Source organism: Agelaius tricolor, unplaced genomic scaffold (assembly GCF_023055355.1).
Source record: "Agelaius tricolor isolate 1412-34295 unplaced genomic scaffold, bAgeTri1.0.p SCAF_3, whole genome shotgun sequence".
In the NCBI taxonomy this organism is placed as follows: Eukaryota; Metazoa; Chordata; class Aves; order Passeriformes; family Icteridae; genus Agelaius; species Agelaius tricolor.
The window spans coordinates 62595464-62619780 of NW_027269263.1; the positions used below are offsets into that span (position 1 = coordinate 62595464).

Sequence of the window (24317 nt, forward strand, 5' to 3'; positions counted from 1 at the left end):
AACACACTTAAGTTTTTATATTTCTGTTTCTGTTGCCTTGCATTCTCAATAATCTGTTTGCAATATACATTTTATGGCAATGAATATCTCTTGTGAACTCCTCCTTCAGATCTGTCTGTCTGTCATCTATCTATCTTCTCTGTTGAAATATTGATCTGGTCTGACAAAATATTAATCCACTGATGTTTAAATAATCTCTGTAGTTGCAGGTGTAGTAATCTTTCTCATTTGGTGAGGCCAAAGTTGTGAGTGATAGGCTATCTAAGAGATATTTTTATGTTTTTAATGTTTTTAATTAGCATCTTCTCCAAACAGTGATCTTTCAGCTCTGGTCCACAGACCTCCTCCTTTTTGAAAGGTCCAGTGGAGGGAAGAAGGGTCCTTCTGGACTGTGACTCAAGTTCCTTCTGAACAAGATGGACATGGATCTCTCAGGGAGGTCAGGATAGGAGCTGGCAGTTTGTAACCACCACAGAACAAGAGCTTCACTGTCTGTAGCTTCAGGAAACCAAAACCATGGAAAGAAGCTGCTCTGCAGGGACACCAGGATCTTTTCTCCAGAAAAACTGCCCACCACATCCCTGTGTGGCTGTGCCTGGCTCCAGCCCATCTCTCCAGGCACAGCATCCCAGCACTTATCTCCTCACACTCCCAGCCCACCTGCTGGCTCCTCCTCGCTCACATCCAGCCCTGGCTGGAACATCGTGCACTTGGCACGAGGATGCTCCCAGGACAGCACAGCAGACATCCTCTAGACACCCTGGGCAAACATGAAGAGCCTGCCATATATCCAGTCCCCCTGCTTTTTGCTCCATCCCCCAGCAGCTGGCAGCAGTTTATCCACCCGAGCAGGACAGCTCCCACTTGGATGAGGTATTTGGGTGCTCCTGCCAAGGCAGGAGGAACATCTGCAGCGAGGAGCTGGGACTACATCCTACTTCCATAACCAGCAAGAGCTGCCAGCAGGGGAGGAGGTTTCTGTGAGCACGAGATTGCTGGCAAAATGCTGATGCATCTGTGTGCTTGACTCTTTAACCTGCTCGTCTTTCCCTGAACCCGTCCCCTTCTTCCCTCCCTTCCCCTTCCCTCTCCTCCTTTTGCTTCCCTGGATCTCCCGTCCCTGGAGCTGCCGCCTGCCAGGGCAGCTCCGCGGAGCGTGGGTGCCTCCCCACCGTCCCTCAGAGCCTGCCACAGCACGTGTGAAACTGCAGAGCATCTGCTTCAGTCAGTTGTTCGGTTATTTGGTATCACAGAAATAACAAATAAAGAGGAAAACAGTGATTTAAACACACAGGCACACAAGCATTAATGAGCAGGTGATTAGAGAGACAGTAAGGGAAGGCAGAGCTTGCCAAGCACTGACTGATGGGCCATTAAAGGAGCTACTCTGGCTTTGGAGAGGATCTGACTCAATATTGTAACTGATAAGATGGAGAAAACATGATTAGTGTGAAATTAGAGGTGTATTTGAGGGAGCTTGGGGGACTGAATAAAACTTACTCCAGGATGTTTACAGAAATGACCAAAGACACGGGAAGGGAAGGATCAGGGTGGAACAAGTATGGGAAGATGACAAGGAAGGAGGTTGGAAGGATCAGACATGACAGCAAGTGTTTGGGCAGGACAATCACCTGGCTGGGCCCTGGCCCTGATCCATGCAGTCTGGCCTGCCTTCTTATTAAATCCCATCCCTGATTACCTTTGCTGTGTGCCAGGCCCTGGAAAAGACTCAAGGTCTGAGCCAGGGCTGGTTGAGGGAGCCAGGATAGAGGACACTGGACAGGCTTTTCAAGGGATCCTTGAGTGTGGAGTGCCTGTGAAGGCAAAGAATATGGGAGAGGATTGAGGGGAAAAGAGAGCCACAAAAGCAACAAGCAGCAAAGATTCTCTATCTCAACACTGAGGGATCTAAATACACTGGCAGAACAAAGCATCCATAAAAATGATTATGTTTGTTCAAAGTTACATGGCAGTAATTTTTTGGGTGCCACTCTGGAACTCTGCTGTCAGTAGACATTCCCCAGTCACCATCTCAAATGCTATTTGTGAGGGTGCTGTGCTTCAGACTTGAATTAAATATAGTATCAATTGCAACAAGAAAGAAACTGCAGGTTTTTTTAAGTAATTACAGTTGCTAAGAGGTGTTCAGCACAGACAGGCTACTGAGAAAGCAGGACCAATGAATAAGATAAATTCAGTGGAACTGAAGTACCAGGAGAGAACCTGCAAGGAGCAAAGGGAATTCCATTCCAGCTGCTTTCAAGCAGCCCTCATTTGTATTGACAATGTGAGGAAAAGCAACACCAACAGCTGCTGAGTTAGAAAGTTGTTTTAATGATTTTGAGGGCAACCGTTTTCAACTCTTTGAAACAAGGAAATAATGTTTGAAAACCAAAAGGTTGAGGTTCTGTCTTCAGAGATGGAAAAACAACTGTCCATTCAGGTGCCTAAGTGAAAAATCAAAACAATTCCACCATCCTTCTGTATGGAGCTTTGAGCTGCTGTGACTGCAAAGCAATCAAACAACCATGGTATCACTGTCAGAAAACACTGCTCCAAAATGGATTCCAGTAAAGCCTGAAAAACAGAGCACAGCCTGGAACACCCCAGGTTGCACTCTTGTCATTCTACATGTAGCAGTCAAACACAAAGTCTGAAAAGTAGGTCTTGGACCTTTGTTTTCTCTACTCTTGTGAGCTTCTACAGGCACAGAAAGGATTTATTCTTCTTGTACAAAGCTATGAAGGGAATTAGATCAGGCTTAGGCAGCTGCAAGCTAACAGAGAGCCTTGCCACCAGCAATTCCTTGAGCTGCTGCCATTGACAGCAGTACAGTACTCCCTGATAAGAGAAATACCAACAGATAAGCACCTGGGAAAGTGTTTGTTACATAATTACTCTTTACTAAGACTCAAATCAGAAAAATGGCACATATTTTCATCTCTAGGCAATAAAACTGGAAATATGTGCTTTATGTCTTTAAAATTCAGTAAAAGAGTTTGTATAATGATGTTCAGAAATTATTTATGTTGATAAGTACTGTTGTGTCACCCTTCATAACTAAGCTTAAGAGATGAGCTCGTAGCTCTCCACCTGCTTAAAACTGAGGTAGGGATATTTCAGTTAGGAAATATTTCAGATATTTCTCTTATCAGATGTGTCAGATAAGAGAAAACACTGAGTTCTTTTGACAGTTCTTCTGAGTGAAAGACACATCAGCACACAGGCAGCAGGGATACTTGCTGGTACTCAAGTATCAGCTTCATGCTCAGCCAGCACAGCTGAATGCCAAAGCCTGGTCAGGAGGAGCTCTGGCAGGCTGGAGGAGTGGTCACATCATCTTAAGTTTAGCACAAACTGGATGTCAAAAGACCATTATAAGAGAAACCAACACTGCCAGTATAAAACCTGCTGTTTCCCTAATGAACTGAGAGAATTCCCAAATTCACCAGTCTTGACAAAGGCCATCTCTGTAAACTGGTCTTGCTAATTACAAGCCTCGTTTTTCTCTTTCATCCTGTGAATCTTTCAAATATCACAGTGACATTCAATCTTTTTTACATTGACAATGCTGAAAAATGTAAGTAATATCTAGGTAATTCACTGTCTCAAAGTGGGAAGGATCTGTCAACTCATATAAAGTGGAACATGAATTCTCATGCTATTTATTTGAAGTGAAATATCCATGGGCTGCATGAAATGCACACTCATGGTTTTAAAATACAGACAGAAGCATCCAGCAATATTGCAAAAATATAGGAGTAGTCAGGTAAAATGAGGCAATGCCAGAATAATGTCTTATATGTGTTTCAACTTCTAAAAATCTTTCTTGAGGAAAAAAAATCACATGAAATCATAAAAAGTTACCTGCAGTTTTAATTCCTGGTTTCGAATGCCCAACTATGTCTTTTTTATGGACTGAGAAAATGGCTGTACCAAATGTTCTCACTACTTCTGTGTGTGCTGATAGCAATAATTTCTGACAATAAATTTGAGCTGGCTATACACCACATCTATTTTTCATGAAATTCTTTAAAGGCTGTTTTCATGTCCACTGGAATATTTTGTTTTTAGGAATCTCTAAAGTTAGAAAGAGAGATTCACTAAACTAAAGTGACAAAATAGACAGGTTATCTGGTAATTGCTCTGTTTCCACTATTTAACTGCAAAGTATGCAAAAAGTCCTGTCTTTAAAAAGTACATCCAGAGCACTCCAAGCATAAAAGAATCCATAATGAAAGGCTGAAGGGACATTCATTGCAGCAATGCTTTATTTCTCTACATTGCAGTAACTCTCTATATGCCATTAAAACTTTCTGAGAATATAAGTTTCATAGTTGCTTCAGAGTATCTTTCAGTCATTTCTCTAACAGAGCTCATACAAATTTAAGCTAAAACTTTCCAAGTGGTCTAAATAAGATGAGGAGATCATCAGCAGTCATTGTCAATGAGGTCTTTTAAATATTGCACTCATACTGCTTATTTTGACTAGAAGCTGTAAGTCCTCTATTTCTCATCTTGAGTCTGCTTCCATCTTAGGCTCAAATAAATGAATATCCATGAGACAGGTGGTCAAATGTACACTGCTAAGTCATGCCTAAAACTAAGTTTAGGTACCCTTGGTCAACAGTCTAGAGTTAGGAAGTATTAATAATAAATTTTTTGTAACTACCTCAAACACACCTACTGGTTTACATAACAACAGCCCGTTCTGCTGGTCAATTATCAAGAGTTTTGGCATCTCAAAGTATTTTCATTAAATCCCCTCATGAGTGAAGGTAAGTACAATCCCTCATCTTCATGGAGTGTCTCAGTAGCCCAGGTACAGGCAGCTGCTGCAGAGCTGATGTCACAGCAGCACATTAAAAAAAAAAAACATTACATAGCTGCACTTAAAATAAATTAATTGTGCCAACAAGAGCTTCTCTCTATTCATAACAAAGGCTGTCCAAATGCCAGGATCAGGTGTGGATGTTAATAATGTGACATTTGAAGTTAGATGAGATGAATTCTGCCCAGAAATGCCACATATCATCTGTGCATGTCACTTTCCCCTAAATATTACCGAGTGTGGATTTCATATTCTCCCTGGAGTTTTGCACTCCATGCTCCCAACACCTGTGAATCCACAAAACACCCCTACAGGAAGGCATATGCTACTAAGTCAATGAATACTTCCTCTTTGACTAATTCATACTGGCACCTGACAAAAACACTTTGGGGATAGACAAAAAGACATTTCAGTTGTGACTCTTTCACAATAACCAGTATTTATATCTGTGGCTCAGCACTGGCCATTGTTACTTTATTGTTCAGCACCCTTCACTTAAATTCTTTGCTTGTTTTTCTTGCTCAGCTCCAAGGAAATGTCAGTCAATGCTCTGGCCTCACTTTGGCCTTTTGGAGTCTCATAACCCTTAACTACCACAAGAGACTGTGGCTGGCATTAACCAGTGTCTTACATTGTCTGGAATAAAGATTGATGCTTGTACTTACAATGGATCTTATACAGTTAACTGAAATATATGATGCCCATTTACCAGCTTTTTAGCTTTATGTCAAAGCATTTGTAACCAGGAAAATGAGGAATAATAAGACTTTTAGTTATAGGAAGGAAAAAGTGAAGTTTCTATGTCTATAGGTCAGGCTTCTCTACATTTCCAGCACTCCCCTTTCTATCTAAGCATGACATGGATACTTAAAGTAAGCCAGATTACACAGTTCATTTACTTACAGGTCTCAAGAAATTATTTATAAAACCAAACCCACCAGAATAGTAATCACTCTAATACACATAAATTTTCACTTTACGGACATCTTTGTCTTCGCATTCTCTTTGCCTGTTGTAATAATAGAATGTATTGTCCCTTCTCTGGAGTTTCTTAACAAATCCAGTTTCTGGCCAGCACTCTACCTACAAGTAGAACAAAAAGGATATAAAATCAACTGAACATGCTCACATTAAATTATGTTTGTGCATGATATTGCAAGGAATATAGGGTATACTTTCATAGGAAACCCTCATTTGCATCTAAATACTATTTTTCTATTAACTCGCTGAACTTTTAAAAACAGATTGAGAACAAGATGACAGAAACCAGTTTTCAGGTTGAGTATAAAGTTATGTGATCTGAAAAGCCTAGAAATAGGAATCTAATGATATTTAAAAGGCTAATTTAAAATTGGACAAGTCAAAGTTTTTAAAACACCTTGTTTAGGAATATAACATTGATGCTATTCAGTTATTCAGTAATCTGAGAGGCTGCGTCTGCTTCTTTAAGACTGACATATATTTCAAGATTTCCTTCAGATCCTTCTGACCATGAAAAACGTGCTTTTCATTAGTATTTTAATGAAAATAAAGTAAGCTTCAGACTGTATCAGTTTCAAAGACAATAGGATCAGTCCCACATCAACTCAGCATCAGCCGGGTGCTCTTCGCTGTTTCATTTAAAGGTGTAAACCTTTAAATTAAAGACTTCAGCATTTGCACATTTAACAGCTTTATGGCTTTAGAAGCTCTTTCAGCTTGAGCATCTATGACTGCTTCTGATTAACCAAACCTTAAAAATCAGGTAATAAGCATCTTATTTCTCTTCCAGGCAGAGCTGACAACAGGATGTCAGACTAGAGCATTCCCTAACTGGAAGCCCCAGAAGTGGTTTCATCACTTACCTTATGGCTTCAGGCATACAGCTGTGTTATTTGCATTGTCTGTCTAAACACAACAGCCTTAATATTCATTCCACCTACATTATAATTGCATCTTTAGTAACAACTGCATTATAGACTAATGTGGACTCAACAAGAAATTTTGGAATATGTAAGTTGAAAGGGAATCACTGCCAGGCCCTGGCATGCTGGAACTGAATGCTCACTCACATTGCAATTAGTCAGTGGTATTCTTTAACTTTCATCAGGGTTTAACTGCCAGGGGCTGTGCCCTGCCATAAATCTTGAACACACAGATCCTACCACAATAATTACGTGATTTCCTTCTGCACTTACTGAAAATTGTACCACAGCCTTTGCAGTGGTATCAGAGCCCACAATAAAATAATAAATGGCATTTTATTATGCACATCAAAGTGTTTTTCTGTGTTTTGAGTTAACTCGATGGGGAGTGAGTTTCTTGGAACTTTCTGTGGTTTCTTATGTGCATGGCAGGTCAGCATATTTTAAAAGTGTGTTCTTTGTACTATATTTGCTGCTTTAGAAGCTAAATTACAGAGCTGTAATAAAAATGCTATATTGTTTGCTGTATTAACCTGTTGGTTGCTATTTTGAACCTAGAGTAACCATGGAAATTTGGCCACTACTCAATAGCTCATTTGATGCGCTGGGGAGCATCACTAACAGCTGCAGTGAGCAGAGGCACAAGTCCCTGGTGTTGACAAGAGCCTGTGTCACAACTGCCTTTAGTACAGCTCAAATATTTGCATTGTGGACATCATTTTGATAGAGGCCAAGCTCTGAATGTGCACAAAGCCTGACTGTGCTACCACACAATCCAAGTGCAAACTGAGGCAGTAGCAGTGCACAGGACTGACTCCACAGACAATCAACAAGTTTCCTATCAAGTCCATTGACAGACTAACGGGGAAGCTTCAGGGAGCTCACTTTGAACATTTCTTTCCTGAACACTGAATGATTCCCTTGGAGATCAGCTACATCTGTTCAAAGAGATCTGTGATGCTTCTAAATGCATCAGAGATGGGGAACAAAACACTGGCTGGGTAGTATTTCTGCTTCACTTCTGTGAAATGAGTTATTCTACACAGTTAACAACAGCTCAAGAATTCAAGTCAGACCTGTGAGGAAAGCCACTGTATCAGAACCTAGCCTAAATGAAAGGAAATAAGCAGCACCTCCATTTTTATTTAACCATTTTATATGAGACAGAAGTTTAAAGTAGCAACTCTTACAAAGTTCTAAATCTTACCTGATCAACTTGTTTTACTTGTTTATATTCCACCTCATCTCTGTATCCAGCTTGCTGAAATCTGTATAAGTTCTCTACAACATCTGACCATATTTTGGCACGATGCATAGATTTTGGTTTGATGTCAGCTTCAGTCATGACTTCAGAAACTTTAGGCATCTTCCTGAAATTAGACTTAAAAAAATTAGAGGAACAGAAGCAAGTGATTTTGTTGGAGACATAGAGTAATGGATAGAACAAAATTTTAAAATAAAGGAATTACAGAGTTCAAAGTCTGAGGTTAAAAAAGGGAAACGTTATAAGCAGTTGGAATCCAATTAAATGCATTACTTGATCTCAAACACAACTCATCTGTACTTTTGTGTATATCTTGACTCAACCCTCCTAAAATTTAACTGTGCATATTGATGAATTAAAAAATACTAAATGCAGTAATTTTGAATTTCGCATCTTGGCAGTTGCTGTCCCCTTGGGGCAGGCAGGCAGACTTCCAGATTTTTCTTTCTTGCTCCTGAAGCGGCCCCAAACTGGGAACCACAGAATGAAGATCTGGGCTGTTACTGAAGAACAGCAAACACTCAGGATGGGAGAGGAGGAGAAAAGAGAAATGCACAGTCAGTGACATGGCCACAGTGCCAATGGTAGATGAGGTCCTCAGAGATAAACTGGATAAGGATACAAGGCACACAGCCTGCCAGAATTCACCTTTCTGCCTTTGCTGAAGCAAACAGGCTGCCACTGACTTCCTCCTCACACAAAACCCATTTGTTCAGTCTGCTGAGACACAGCAAACAGGTTAATCAGCTGCTAAACCTGAATAGAGCAGAACTGGGACAAGCTGGAACTCAAACTCAAAAGGAAATTAATTAAATAGATAAATGAGAAAAAACCCAAACAAACTAAAAACAACAGCAACAAAAAAGCAATTAAAAATTGCAGACAGTGGATACTCGCCAGGGACGGATTTGAACTACATTAAAAAAATAAATAATTTGATTTCTGATTTTCATTGTATTTGCTTTCCTAAGCATATCTTATTTTGCTGCTCAAATAGAACTTCTGTTGCTTCTGCCAGCAAAACACACCCATCACTACCATGCCTAGGAGGTATGATCAGAGATGAGTCCTTTCCCAGTTTTGGAATGTCACCAAGCTTCAGCTTCATAACTAGGAAAGTATCTCCAAGGAATGAAAGCTTCTGGATTTTGCAGTGAGAAGATGAATAGTTTCCTTCCCTCTGGGCACCATGCTGCCTCCAAACCCTGCCCAATTTCTTTATTTGGCAAGTTCCTATATCAACAGAGAGCTTGAAAAGTTGAATACTGAAATCATATCAAATGCAAAATGTCACTAAGTGGGTTTTTTAGAAAACCAGAAATTGGGAAAAAAAGTCTTGCACCACATGATAAAAATATTTGGAAAAATTACATCAGGAATTATTGTTATCACAATGTGGACTAGCAGAAAGAAGCCTGCACACCTGTCACCTGTTTGTATGAGAGCCAGCAGCAGACAAAGAAAGGGCCTTTCATCTCTTATCAAATACATTTATTAGAGACCAATAAAAATATGTAAAAGGGCATTTTTCTGGCACCACTAAACCATTTCTTGCAGTTCAGTACTCCAAGCATTCTTTTACCAGGCACTGCAGCAGTTTTCAATTGAAAGCAGCCATTCACTAAACTAAAGAAGTGATTTTCCCACCTGGTTATGAGGTATCAAATACAAATTAACAGGATAAGCACAGATGCCTATTCTAAATTCAGGGTAGTAAGTAGGGTAAGTTTGTTTCTCCTGTGCTGCAAAGGGCTCTTTTGTAGCCATCACAGGATTTTTCAAGCTCTGTATTTTTTATCAGTGTTTGATGAGAACTGTTGTCAGTCAATATTGACTTTAAACAGTCAATATGATTAGCAATAATATTAGATCCTAATAAATGCTAAGCTAGAATGCAATGAAGTGTCTTGTGATAACTTACATGTCCTTAGTGTTAAGTACTTCTTTACTGGACATGCTGGATTCACCTAATGAAGGTTTTTCTTCAACACATGTGGGTAGGTCTGGCTCTTCTTGAGTCACCATTAATTCACAGTGCCTGTCCACAGGCATTCCTGCCCAAAAAATAAAGATCATATATTGAAAGTTCCAGTTTACTGACTTCATATAATGAAAGCATCCCATCTTGAGGCTGCTATTTAAAAATTGTACTCTCTGTCTGTTGTGTGTCCAAGTTCCAGGCACAGAGCTGTTTTCATTGTACCAGAGCAGGGGACAGCTGTACTCCAGCCAGGAATTCAGGGAAGAGACAGAAGACAACAGACAGACAAAAGCAAATAAAGAAGACAAGAGAATGGTAAGAAAATATTCAGTTTAATATTAACACTTTCCTTTAAAGGGAATTTTTGAACAGTGAAGTGGACTTTGCTGAGATGACAATGTTTGCCAGCTCCTGATTTAGAGCAAACAGTGAATGCTTTGGCTTGGGAACACATTTTTTGATGTTAATCATAACACTGTGGAATCCTAACTAGCCTGGGTTTGCTGATGGTGGTTTCCTGAACAGTTACACAAGCTGTGAGGGTTTGTGGGAGGAAAGTGTCTGCTCCCTTAGGGCATCTGCCCAAGGACCACTTTCACTGCAACACGGGCTTACAGGAAAGGGAGGAAGACATATAAAAATACATGAGGACTCAAACCTGAGCAGCAAATGAGGAAGATGATGATGAGAACCAACCTGTGGCATGTGAAGAATGTGAGAATGTTTATTCTAACAAGGTTATCTGATTGGGGACCTTGTCAGTTGGGAAAAAGGGGGAAACAAACAAAATATGCAGACACAGCGACCTGATAAAACAAACACTGATAAACAAACCTCAACTCCAGCACTAATAGATGCTGGAGTTCATGAAACTACAGGAATGACATCCAGGGAGACCAACCTGGACTTTGCACTGGTAAGATTTAACCAGGGGGACCCAGACTTGGAGAGGTGTGGGAATCCATGGAACTGTATAGATCTGTGCAGGAGCAGTGAGAAACAAAGATGGGAATAGACAGAAAGGAATATAAAATAAGCCTGTCCTGTGTAAAACAGGACCAGTCAGTATTACATGCCCAGCTAAGCCCCACACCTGATCATCACAGACTGTCCTACCCTATTGTATCTTCTTAAATCTTAACTGTCTCTCTGCACAAACTCTGTATTCCACATGTGTGTGTGTGTGCTGCAAGGACAAAGTGCCAGCTCCCTGGTGACATTTGCATCTGAGTGAACACTGGTGCCAGCTCTGGGAGTCATAGTGGGGGTATGAGCACCTAAGATATCTGGTGTAGGTGGGGGTACTAAGTTTCCATCCACCGGAGCAGGAACAGCATGTATCCTGAAAAATTAGCTACTGGGGGAGGGCTGTCATGAGTGAGGGGCTCCATGTCAGCAGGTGGAGCAGGACTGTGGGTCACAGCCTGTGTGCCTGGTGCTGGGGAGGGGTGGTGTCTGTACCTTCACCCATTTTGGTATACCTAGGGTGAATGCCCATATTCACTAGCAAACTTGAGGCTGAAGAGTTGGGGCACCTTGGCTCCAGGCCAGGGTATCCAGCAGGACAGGGAGCCCTGCTGCATCCTCAGCCCTGACAAGGAGCACCATGTCCCCAGGCAGGAGAGGCCCTGGGGCACAGCAGAGGGAGGAGATGGCGGTACCGCCTACATCACTTAACCCAATTCAGCAAACACAGGACCTGCTTGGGGTCTCAGAGCAAGTAAGGTGTTTCATAGGATGTTAAGGGGTTGGAAAGGCCCTTAAAGATCATCTCGTTCCGACACCTTCAGTGAGATCGGTTTGGTAAAAGCCCCATCCAACCTAGCCTTGAACTGTCCCAGAGCTGGGGCAGCAAAACCTCCCTGGGAAACCAGTCCCAGCGCCTCACTGCCCGCACTGTAAAATAATTTTTCCTAACATCTAATCTAAGTTCCCCTCTTTCCAGTGGCTTCTGCCTACTCTACCCGACAGTTCCCTGTACATCCCGAGGTGCTCAGGCAGACATCCCGGCCTGCACCCGTAACTACGCTGCGACCGTAACTTCACCCTGCTCCCATCGCCCTGGCCACAACCCGCCCCCCAGCCCTTAAGGCGGCCCACCTCGGTTCAAGAGACGCAAAACGGGGACGCTTGTCAGGCGGGGCGGGGCGGGGCGGCGGCCGAGGCGCGATGGCAGCGCCCTCACGGCCTCCCCCCGGCCCCTCACGGCCGGCCCCTCACGACGCCAACGGTCGCCAGGCAACCGCCCGCCATGGCCTCTTTAAAAAGGCCGTGCCCGCCCCTGATAGGCCGGCGCGGGGCGGGGCCGCCTCGTGATTGGCTGGGGGCCGGGCGGGCGAGAGCGCGCGGCGCCCGCCATGAGCCGTTTCGGGGGCCGCACGCGCGAGTACCCGGCGCTGTCCATCGACCGCTTCGACCACGACAACCTGCGCGCGCGGGCCTTCTTCCTGTCGCACTGCCACAAGGGTGAGGGCCCGCCGGGAGGCGCCCCCGCGCGTCCCTCCGTCCGCCTTCTGTCCCTCCCCCTGTGCCTCCCTCCCCCTGTCCGTTGTCCCCGCCCCGCGTGTCCCTCGGCTGACCCCGTGCCTCTCTCCCCAGATCACATGATGGGGCTGCGGGCGACCGCCCTGAAGAGGCGGCTGGAGGGCAGGTACGGGCTGGAGGCGGGGCGGCCTCGGGCGGAGGCGGCCGGTGCGCGGCAAAGCTTGAGCTAAACAGTGCGAGGAACTGCCATGGGCCATCGATCCCGGGATAGGAACGGGGCAAGGACACCTCCCGCTAGACCGAGTTGCTCCTACCTGGCCTCGGACTCTTTCAGGGATGGGGTATCCACAACTTCTCTGGGCAGTTTGTTCCAGTGCCGCACTACCCTCATTCGTTGTATAAAACTTCTTCCTTGTATCTCATCTAGGCTTGCCCCCTTTCAATTTGAAGCCAGCTCCCCTTGTCCTTGTAGAAAGTCCTTCTTTATAATTCTTAAAAGCCCCTTTTAAATATCAAATGGTAGCAGTAATGTCCGCCCAGAATTTTCTTTTCTCTAGGCTGAAGAACCCTCAGGTATCTCAGCCTTGCTTTCATAGGAGAGGTGCTCCAGCCCTCTGTGCATCTTGGTGGCCTCCTCTGGAGCTGCCCCAACAGGTCCCTGTCCTTGCTGTGCTGGGAGCCCAGAGCTGGTGCAGCACTGCAGGGGCGTCTCACCACAGTGGAGCAGAGGCACAGAACCCCCTGCCTTGTCCTGCTGCCCAGTGCTGGTGATGCAGCCCAGGATAAGATTGGCTTCCTGGGCTGCATGTGCCCACTGCTGGCTCATGGCCAGCCTCTCATCCACCACTACCCCAAAGTCTTCTGCAGGGCTGCTATTACCCTATTTATCCCTCAGTCTGTTTTGTTACCAGGGGTTGCCCAGACTCAGGTACACTTGGCCTTGTTGAACTCCATGATGTTCACGAGGATCTCTCTGTTATTTCCTGGAAGTGTTGGTGCACAGAGACAGTGCTGTGTCTGCAGTGAAGGGGCCAACTGTGCTCTCTGAGGTGTATAAGCAAGCAGGCAGCCAGCAGTTTGAGGGAGACAGTTATTTCCTTCTGGCCAGCATGTGTGAGACTTTTCTGGGGTACTGTGTCCAGCCTGGGCTCCCCTGGATGGTAATTGATAGGTGTTAGCATCAGCACGCTGGTCTGGGGCCAGGGCCATGTGATGTGTGAGGAGAGGCTGGGAGAGCTGGATGTCTTCAGCCTTAGGAATAGGAGACAATCATATATCACTGCTTGCAGGTAGGTGTAGAGGAGATGGAGCCAGACTTTTCATGGAAGTGCATAAAGAAAGGGCAAGGGACACCTTTTTCATCATGAGGATGACCAAATGTGGTAATGAGCCCAGGGAGGCTGTGGGCCAGTTCCTAGGCTCTCTTTGATTTATTAGAGTAGATATTGTATCTTCTCTGATGCAAGCAGAGAATCTCTTTGCTCATCAGGTCTCTGTGCATCAGCTCAAGCTTCATGTGGAGTATTGTGCGTTCTGCTGTGTGCTGGCTGTGCCAAATGCCTGTTCCAGGGGTGTGTACAGGGGTAGAGAAACAGCAGATAGGTCATGACCACGTACCACATGCTGCATTTGTGTCTGCAAACCATGCAGGCAGGGGTAGGTTTGGGTTTGCTGTGCAGAAGAGAAGTCTGCAGGCTTCCAGCTCTGCAGGTCTCCTCACATGAGAAGTTTCTGAGGGCAGGGTTTGATGTTCTGGGTGCCAGGTGCTGATGTGTTGTTAGATTGTTCCTCATGTCTACTTTAAAAAACATTATCTGTGTTTTTTGTCTCCTCACAGCTTGAAAGTTAAACTATACTGCTCACCAGTAACTAAGGAATTGTTGTTGACTAACTGGAAATACAAGTTTTGGGAGAATCATATTGTGAGTTTGTGTTTATTTTGACAACAGCACTTATCAAGAAGTGATTCTCAGAAAGAAGCAGCTCTCTGCTCCTCAGGAGTGTCTGAATATTGGTGTTGATAGAGTGTTTCAGGGCTTCAGTGCCAACAATGTGCCTTTCCTGCTGCTTGCTATGTAGTATTGGTTTGTTGCTGTTTGTTGTTTAATTATTTTTCCCCCCACAAAATTTTTCCTTTTCTCTCAACTTCAGCTTTACATGGCCTTCATCCTCACATTGTTCATTTGTACATCTGAATTTGTATTCATTTTCTTACCTTGCTCGTGTCTCTTTGCTTCTGTCCTTTATTTCTCTTTGGCTTCATTTAAAGTCTCTTATTTCTTGGAGTGTGTATAATCTGAAGTTATATGAATTTCTGATTGCTTTTTGGAAAATGAACTATAACATGAAGAAGTTGTAGTATAAAATCACTGAAAAACGTAATAAATTTACATGATTTCCAGTGTTTGGAGCCAGACTGCAAAGGATCAGTGTTATGTACAAGTGTGACATGAAGTTATTTCCTTCCCTTTGCAGATGCAGGCATTATAAAATGAAACATGAGCTTTTTTACAGAAATAAAAATAATTATATCATAATTATTATATCTATTCATATAATATATTATTATATATTATATAAGAGTTACATAATAATTATTAATTATAAAATAGACATTGTAAAACAGAACATGAGGTTTTTTACAAAAATAAAAACCTCTGCACAAATACAGGAAGATGTCCTTCCAGTGATTTGTGGGCTCTGCTTCTGGTAATAGGGGGCAGTGGGAAGTCCTGCAGCACAGAGTTGTTCTAGCAAGATCCACTGCTGTGAGACTGGGATTTTTGGGCTTTGCAGTCATCCAGAAATAAGGCATGTGATCCATCCAGAGGAACAAGAGCTGTTGCTGATAAAAGTCCAACATGCTCTAACTCTTTTAGGCATGCACACCTTGGCTGAGGTATCTCCATTTAATTTTTAGATAACTTTAAGGAAAATTTATTCCACTGGAAATGGAAATTTATGACTTACTACGGGAAAATGAGTTTAATTTTACAGGCTTAGCATTAGCCACAGTGAGTGCTACAGATGTCTACATAATAAATAACTAGACATAAGCATGAAACAGAACATTCAGTAAATCCTATAATGCAATTAATAATTTTGTTACAGGTTGCATTGGAAGTTGAAACACCAACTCAGATTTCTTTAGAAGATGAAACATCTGGTGAGGTAAGTTATAGGGAAAAAAGATTTGTATGTCAGTCATGGGCAGCAATGCTGTTTACATGAGTACAGGAAACACAGCTGCAGCATCTGAGGTGCACAAGCTATTTTTAAAATGTATGTGCCCCTCCTCTCCTGTAGTGACAGAAAAAGAGGTGGTAGTTCTAAACTAAAAAAGGCTCGATTCAGACTAGATAGAAGGAAGAAGTATTTTACAGTGAAACATTCAAGGTCAGGATGAGGCTCTGAGCAGTCTGATCTAGTTGAAGATGTCCCTGCTTATTGCAGGGGAGTTGGACTGGATGAACTTTAAAGGTCCATTCCAACCCAAACTATTCAGTACTTGCTCACCAGGAACCAAGGCTGTAGAACTGTCTTCTGTCCAACTTGCTGTATAAGCACCATACAATTCTTGGTCCTCTCTTCTGCCATGACAGGATGGTGGCTGCAGTGTGAAGAGACTCTCTGGTTTTAAAGCAAATGCTGCAGGAGGCTGTGGGGAGTAATGCATTGCTCTCACTGTGCTGACAAAAGTACTGGTAGTACTTACTACAGTCTGAAAATAATGCTAACCCCTCTCTTCCAGAAAGAAGATGTAGTGGTGACACTTCTTCCAGCTGGTCACTGTCCAGGTTCAGTCATGTATGTCCTTTCAGCACTTTAAATGTTTCACCACCTGGCATTTAATGAGGGGCTTGACCCAAATGTTGCTGTCTGCAGGTTTCTGTTTGAAGGTGAGAATGGCACTGTGTTGTACACAGGGGATTTCAGGCTTGCAAAAGGAGAAGCAGCCAGAATGGAGCTTTTGCATTCAGGGACCAGGTGAGCTATTTGTAGAATATAAAAATAACAGGAGATCATATGGCATGGGCAATTTGGCCAGGTATTCATTATTTTTTCCACATTTTTTAGTCTAGATTAAATATAATTGCAATACTGCAGTTACAAGCCCCCTTTGACGTATTCTTTGTAATCAAGAGGTAGCATTACCTCCTTTTGATGAGAGAGGAAGTGGTGTATCTTAGCACTGTGGTATAATGTTTACTCTGATATCACATTTCTATCCTCCAGGGTAAAAGACATCCAGAGTGTGTATTTGGACACTACTTTTTGTGATCCCAAATTTTATCACATACCAAGCCGGGTAAGTCTAATAAATTGTGAGAAGAAAGGCCCTTAAAGCTGTTAATTCATTAACTACCCCTTTGTTAGGAAGGTCTTACAAGGCAATGCCATTTTGCATTACTAAATCCCAGCAATCTGGAAGCATCTTCCAAGATGATTGACTGCACTTCCCACACTTTTCAGGAGGAATGTTTAAATGGGATCTTGGAGTTAGTGCGAAGCTGGACCTCACTGTCTCGTAATCATGTTGTGTGGCTGAACTGCAAAGCTGCCTATGGATATGAGTATTTATTCATAAACCTCAGCAAGGAACTCGGAATCAAGGTAATGTTTCCCTAATTGCTGCTTTGGAACAGATCCTCAGTGATGATTGTGGGCAGCACTGAGGTGCCAATGGCTGTTCAGAGGGCTGCTCTAGGCCACAGTTATGCCTGTTTCATTAACTTCCCTTGAAAAGTGCAGTTGTGCTCAGAATGAGGTAGCTAGTTGACTTCAGGCTGGAACATCTGGACTTTCCAAAGAGAATTTAATTCCCAGTTTTCAAGCTCAGTGTTTACCTCGCTCCCTTTTATTTTGTGAATGATAAAAGTCATTTGCACACAGCATTAATAGTATATATATTGTGATTTTCTCATGAGTATTCATCCTTGTTCAGTATAGGTAGTATGTACTACCTGTTCTAGATGTCCAAGTTTTGGCTGACACATCTCTGCTTGGACATTTTTGGGAGTAATAATTTAAATACCTGCCAGCATTTGGGCAGAGCAGAATCACATCTATACAGCTGCTCCAGCTGCAGTCTGGCAAACACTAATAAAGAGTAAACTCTGGCTTTCTCTAGGTGCACACGAACAAACTTGATATGTTCAGGAACATGCCAGAAATCCTGTGCCATGTTACCACAGACCAGCGCACGCAGATTCACGCCTGTCGGCATCCTCGGGTGCGTTCCTTCTGCACAGTCCCCCCTGACCTTGCTCTGAAAATGAAAATGTGGTTATAGGTGCTGATGTTTGGGGCCTCTTGGCTTAATGAAGACTGGTGAAATGGTGACTTAATGTGAAGCAGAGTAATAATCTTGGTTTGTGGGTTGAAGTTGTTTTGTTTTGTCTTTTAAGAAAAAAAAGGGAAAAATATTTTAGCTTATGCTAGAAGTAATTTAATTGTATTTGAAGCCTGAAAATTGTTTTTAAGTGAATTGAACAAGCAGCAGTGTAGATCAATCAGGTGTTACCCATTTCAGTGTATCAAAAGCAGCTCAGATGGTGCCTGTGTGGTTTTAGTATGTAGCCATCCATTTCCAGGATGTCTCTCAGACTGGGAGGAACACAGCTTGGAGGAACACAGATAGAACCTGAGATGGCACTTTGGGGCATTGGTCTCTGACTGATTTTCTTTTCCAGCTGCACTAAAGAACCAAGGTGTGACAGGGTCTTTCTTTCAAGGTAATTAGAAGTGAGAGAGGAACCTGGTTTGGCTAGATACTATGCTACTTAATTTCTGGGTAAAAAAGGTCACCATTGAAGTTAATTTTATATCCATTGGACAGGATGATGACTGCTTCCGAGGGAACAGACTGCCCTGTGGGATGACTTGCCTCAATGGAACTCCCCTGCAAGTGATCAGCATCAAACCCTCCACAATGTGGTTTGGGGAAAGGAAGAAGAAAACCAATGTAATAGTGAGGTGAGCATTTGGGCCACCCTGAAACCTGTTGTTTCAGGTTTGTATCTTGCCTGATACTTGTATAATTGAATCTCAGAATGGACTTCAAGAGTGGGTTATGCTGGTCTGTTGACCAGGATGAAGAGCAATTACCTAATTTTTGTGCCTCTTCTGTTTTTTTAGGACTGGGGAGAGAACGTACAGAGCTTGTTTCTCTTTCCACTCTTCATACAGTGAGGTTTGTATACTTCTAGTACTGAGTATACATTGATTAAAAAAAATGGAAATGGATTTTGATAATTCTGGTGTGGATGACATGACTTGTCATAATAAGAAAAAACCTGTCAGTAATAAGACATAAGGACATAGGAAGTTCTGAATACTGATGACAAAGAAATTAATTTTAATATAGCTGCAGAGGACCTTGTTAAAGTAGGGCAGGATTGCAAGTCTATTTCCTGTTCTGTTCTCAATGTATAGGTCACATCTACAATTGTTTTGATTGCCTTTCTATTTTAGATTATTGTGTAACTATGCAATGTAAAGCATGGAGTTTTAGTTGACAATATGTTGTTTATCTGCTGTGACTTAGATTTGGGTGGGTTTGCCTTCTTTTCTCAGCCCACATATTTAAACCAAATTTTCTCTCATCCTGACAGCTGCTCTTGCCCCTTTTCCTGTGTTAAAAGACTAAAAAGAAATTGGTTATGGCATCCTCCCCACAATCACACACTTTCATTTAGCATGACTTGATACAGCTCTAAAAACACTTTCTCCTAAGAAACTGAACTGAAACTGGATCAGTTCTAACAATGAACTGTCACAAAGTCTTGTACTACAAAATGGGGGAAGGCAGTACTGTTTTTAACCTCCTGATTAAGTATAAATTTGCTCTGCCATGGAGAATTTTAAATGGAGGTCCCAGTGTGGAATTTGCTGGTGGAATATGGGGATTAGTGTAACTCTAACACTCCCACTTCCACATGCAAAAGTGGATGGGTCCTTGTCTTGGTTTGAGACAATTTAAAGGTGAACACAAGTTGTCTCTCTTTATAGGTTCAACTAATCCCTTTCTACCAGTAAGGAATTAACTGGAGTAGATAGAAGTGAAAAAATAACAGTTTCCTAACAAGTGCACCAGCAACAGGCAAAAAAAATAACAGTAAATGACTGCTAGATACAAAATTGCAATAACATTGAGGGTCACCCCAGGGCAGCCCTGATGTATGTACAGATAGCAGGGTAACCTGCAAGTGTTTCCAGTGCTCAGCAGGAGTGCCCCAAACCAGACACAATTCCTGAAGAAATTTACTGGAGATCTTCTAGAAGATGACAGAGTAAGGCTTGGAAAAAACAGTGTGTTTTGTCATAATGGGCTTTTACAGGGCACTTCAGGAGAGACTTTAGGAATAGGAAAGGAATACCTGATCTGCATAACTGGAGACTTGAACTCCAGTAAGAAAAATGCATATTTGAGAAGATCAGCAGCAGTAAGGACAAAAGGACAAGGAACCACTGGATCACATTCCAGGTCTGCCCAGCCTTTTCTTTCAGGGACAGGGATGGTCTTGTGTAGTAACTGATGATTGCAGTGAGGTGTTAGGGGAGGCTGAGTTCTCAGCATCCTTTCAGGTCTGTTTCCTTTTTCCAGAGATACCCACTTTGACAGAGTTGTGGGCTACATTGGTCTTTTCATAAAGACTACTAGTAGTACTTTTGGATGTGCTTGCATCAGTTCTGCCATCATTCTCCATCAGGAATGCCCAAGTGACATTCTCAACTGTTGATGTAATTTGTTAAATTGCCTCTTCTTTTCTGGATTTCAGATCAAGGATTTCCTGAGCTATATCTGTCCTGTGAACGTGTATCCCAATGTACTGCCAGTGGGTGGGACAGAGGACAAAGTTATGGAAATGTAAGTGACAAGGGGCTGCTGGAGGGGATGATCCAAACTCTGTTCCTGTAAGAACAATTCCCCTCCTGAATACCAGCATCTCAGGAGGGCCACTGCCTTTTGCTTTACTTGTCTGATAATTCAGATTTTTTTCTATATTCAGTCCCACAGACTTGGGCTTTCTGAAGCACACGTGTATGTTGAGCTGAGTCTCAGAGTTTGTATTCTACTTCTGTCTGTGTGTAGAGGCTTTTCTGCTGGTGAACTCTGTTTGGGAGGAAGCTGAATATAGATTCATCTCACTCTGTCCTGTGACCCATTTCTATTTATCATTGCTACTTCTCAGAAGTTTCTTTTAAAGGTGGTTTCTCTGGGGACCTGAACTCCTCCCCTGCACAGCATCAGAGAGGCCAGTTCTGCTGTGTTGCTGTAGATGTTGGCAGCTTAAAAAGCACCCTCAGGGAGCAGGAGAGCTGTGGTGTCTCTTAGTCTGGACAGAACAAAGATTCCTGTTCATTTTTCCTTTCCTCCTTATTAAGAAAGGAGACTTGCACTTAATAATCACTGAATAAAACTGTAGTCAGATTTGGAGCCCTGTCAGCTTGTCTTCTATAAGGAAGGAACTAGATGGTTTCCAAAAAATGTACATGTTTTAAGGTAAATATATTGCAAGGACAGATTTCTACCTTTCAGCTGCTGAAGCTCACCAATGAATCAAAGACTTTGCCCTAGGTATTGCTGCCTTTGCTTTAACATTTTTGCTGCAGTGCCTATGAAAGGCATGGAGCAGTGTACTTAAAACAAGTTAAAGGATTTACTCTTGCTCCTGAAAGCATCTGCTGAGTTCTAAATATTAACTGTTTTTTTCATTCCCTTCAGATTAAAGCCATTATGCAGGTCATACAGGAGAATCATGGAACCCAGGTACAAGCCCTTAGGAACCCTGAAGAGAGCCCACAAGAGAGAATTATCTGATACAGGTAAAGGTTCTGCTGCTGCTACTGCACCTTAAATGGAAGTCTGAGACTAAGCAGAGGTGCCAAAAGCTTTGGTGTTCACAAAGCTGTGTGTTCAAAGCAACAGCTGGAAAGGAGAAATAGAAATTATGTGAACTTGGGTCTTAGGAGGATGAGAGAGCACTAACTGTGTGAAAACACATTTGTTTGCAGTCTTAAAATGTACTTCATGCTCAACAGCCCTGTAAGTTTTTGGATGGAGTTTGTTCCCTCAGTCCCAGCCCAGCCCTAGGAAAGCTTGTTCTGTCTCTGTCAGGCATTGTGCTAGACAAGGCAAGGCAAACGCTGACAATGGCATCCTGCAAAATCCCAGCTGGGTTAAAAACTATTTTCATCAATTTATACGAAATGAATTTTTATTAAAACTTTGCTCTCAATAAGATTTTAGCAGAGATGTGAACTTTTCTTAGTGATCTTCTGTTTGTTTCTTCCCAGATGAAGATGATCTCTTTGATTCAGAATTAATTTCTTCAAGGCCTAAGATTCCAAAAGAGCAGAGAGAGGAGTGCAGGCCCTCCAGCACAGGACAGGCTGAAAACTCTGAAGGAAACATTAATGAGAGCACAGAAAGTTACAAAGGGACCACAACTTACACCTCCCTCAAGGTAGACTTTGTGGACTGTGAAGAATCAAATGATGATGATGATGATGAAGATGATGAAGGTGACGATGAAAAAAATACAGTTCAATTTCTTTCCCATGAGCCAGATGCCACTTCCACAGCCAATTTCAATGGAGTAACTAGTGACCAGCAGGAGTCTAATGCCAGTGTCCCTTGCTGGGATGAATTTTTTACAGGTAATAAACTAGAGGAGAGCTCTGAAAATGAGGATCACCTCCCATCTTCAGCAGATGCTGGTGGGTCCCAGTCACTCTTCAGCGATTCAGATGGAGTGAGTGACTCAACACACATCTCCTCCCAAAATTCTTCTCAGTCAACACACATATCAGAGCAGGGGAGCCAGGGCTGGGACAGCCAAATGGACACAGTGCTCATCACCTCCCAGGAGAGAAGTGCCCTGGAGCTCAGCACAGGTGGGAGCAGAGCAGTGGTTCCTGTGCTGCAGGAGAGTCCCAGGGACACTCAGCTGGACAGCAGCAGGGGGCAGCCAGCAGGTCAGGACAGACCTTGTGCCCACGATGGTGCCTGTGGCTTGGAAAGCAATGGCTGTGAGAAAGCTGCAGAAGATGGCACTGCCCACATTCAGGATGTGCTGGCAGAAATAAGTGACAGCTCCAGGACTCCTGATCTGGAGCTGAGGAGGGACTCCCAGAGCTCCTCTGACTTTGAAATTCCCTTGACTCCTGGTGCTGAAGCACCTCAGCCAGATAAACTGCACCATTTATATAAGAAGCTTGCAGCAGGTGAAAACATAATCAGTGAGAAAAAAGTCTCCTGAGAACAGGTATAACTGATTACCTTGTGGTAATGCCCAGCATGTCTATTAATACCTGAATTATTTTTCTCTTTCCTGCTGATTACTCTCTGCAGTTATGCTGAGTCATGCTTAATTCAGAAGTATCTTACTGTCAGAACCAGGAATTTGCAGCCTGTGTACCTTTACTGTTCCTTCCATGAAATACTGAAAAGGAAGTATTCCCAGGAGGGACAGTAAAAGCCTTCTACCTCCCAAGGTTCAATTCTCCAGGACTGTAAGTAGACAAAAAATGGACCAGACAAAACTAAGAATAGTACACTAAATGAAATTTAGTGTTTATCATGAGCTCTAAGAGTTTGCCTTTGTAATGTGATCTCAGGTTTTAATAAGATAACACACTATTAACTGTGGGGAGGAAGATAAGAATGACCATGCAAACAAGGCAGTTGTAATTTGGCTTTAATCCCTCTTAGCACTGTTTATTATAACAATTTAATCAGTACTCACTGCAGTTATTTTTAAAAATTACTGCAGAACAGATTAGAGAATCACTGAGGTTGTGAGGGGGTTTTGTTTTAAATCAAATTGTTCATTTCAAAAAGTCTCTGTTGACACTGAGCTTTAACTCCTGAGTTAGGTACTGCAGACTGCTGTCTATGCTTCACCTCCTACTGCAAACAACTTGTCATCACTTCCTTTGTGGTCTGGTTTGTTCTGAATTATTCTTCAGAAAAATTTAAAATCCTGTGGTTCCCAAGTTAACAGCCCTGTCCTGCTCTGGCAGGTAACTCAGCCACAGAAGGTAACTTGGTGTCCCAGACAGGCTCTTGTACTACAAAACTTCACCTCCTCTACAACACTCTGTAGACTTTACTGTTTTAAATCAAGACAATTTCAATCAACACTCCATGCATGTGTGCCATCATAACTGCCAAAGTTCTTAGCTTCTAACATAGAAATGTAATTCAGGTTTTTCCTAAACTAGAGTGCCCACAAAATATCTAAACCAGAGAAGTTATCTAAAAATCCCTGAGGTTTTCCATCCATGGTTTTAAGTCCCAAAGAGTTAAACATAATTTAGCACAACATCCCTCCCCTCTGAGTGTGCCTTCAGTTGTTGTGCCATGTTTAGTGACATGTGAATGTTAAACCAACCAGTATTCTGTCACAGGGAACAGAGGCAGGAAGGACAAAGCACTGCCATAATCTAGGTATGATTCTAAGGATAAAGAGCCAGTATTTCTCCACTGTTACCTTTCCTGCTGTTTGTGGGATTTGTTAACCTAAATTCCAAATGTGATCCACCAACTCTGGGGTTTTTTTAGCAAGCCTGAGTGAATGGAACTGTTGTTGGAACTACCTCTGTGAATAAAGTCAGACAAAACAGAACCTCTTGTGTTGGCTCATTTCATATCTGAAAACTGCATGTAAGTTCAAGGCTGCCTTTAACAGAATGCTCAAATATACAGGAATCTGTCGCAGACATCTTTTTGTGAAAATCCTTTTCTTTAGGATTTTCCCTTCTGAGAAGGTGAGGCCTCAGAGACAAAATGCAAACAATGGTTATTTGCTGCTGTGGAATGCAACAGGTGGATTTTTGATTGGGCCA

At 42.7% G+C, this 24317-nt stretch overlaps 2 protein-coding genes across 5 annotated transcripts; one reads left to right on the plus strand and one right to left on the minus strand.

Annotated features, from left to right (window-relative positions):
• Positions 1-1099: 1099 nt before the first annotated feature.
• MEIG1 (meiosis/spermiogenesis associated 1) lies at positions 1100-12504 on the minus strand. 3 transcript variants are annotated; one of them, XM_071424059.1, is made up of 4 exons: positions 12407-12504; positions 9921-10053; positions 7943-8105; positions 1100-1814 (listed from the first exon to the last, which is right to left on the minus strand). In XM_071424059.1, the coding sequence occupies exons 2-4, from the start codon at positions 10049-10051 to the stop codon at positions 1497-1499; spliced, it is 612 nt and encodes a 203-aa protein (XP_071280160.1). In that variant the 5' UTR covers positions 10052-10053; positions 12407-12504; the 3' UTR covers positions 1100-1496. The 3 variants fall into 3 exon arrangements, with proteins under 3 accessions (XP_071280160.1, XP_071280162.1, XP_071280161.1); XM_071424061.1 differs by lacking the exon at positions 12407-12504 and adding an exon at positions 12081-12230; XM_071424060.1 differs by lacking the exons at positions 1100-1814; positions 12407-12504 and adding exons at positions 2315-5914; positions 12081-12273.
• Positions 12296-24097, plus strand: DCLRE1C (DNA cross-link repair 1C). 2 transcript variants are annotated; one of them, XM_071424052.1, is made up of 14 exons: positions 12296-12446; positions 12579-12630; positions 14302-14386; positions 15576-15635; positions 16216-16271; positions 16350-16451; positions 16701-16773; positions 16938-17078; positions 17596-17697; positions 18304-18440; positions 18603-18657; positions 20246-20334; positions 21193-21293; positions 21765-24097. In XM_071424052.1, the coding sequence occupies exons 1-14, from the start codon at positions 12338-12340 to the stop codon at positions 22727-22729; spliced, it is 2127 nt and encodes a 708-aa protein (XP_071280153.1). In that variant the 5' UTR covers positions 12296-12337; the 3' UTR covers positions 22730-24097. The 2 variants fall into 2 exon arrangements, with proteins under 2 accessions (XP_071280153.1, XP_071280154.1); XM_071424053.1 differs by lacking the exon at positions 14302-14386 and having other exon boundaries at positions 12370-12446.
• Positions 24098-24317: the final 220 nt, after the last annotated feature.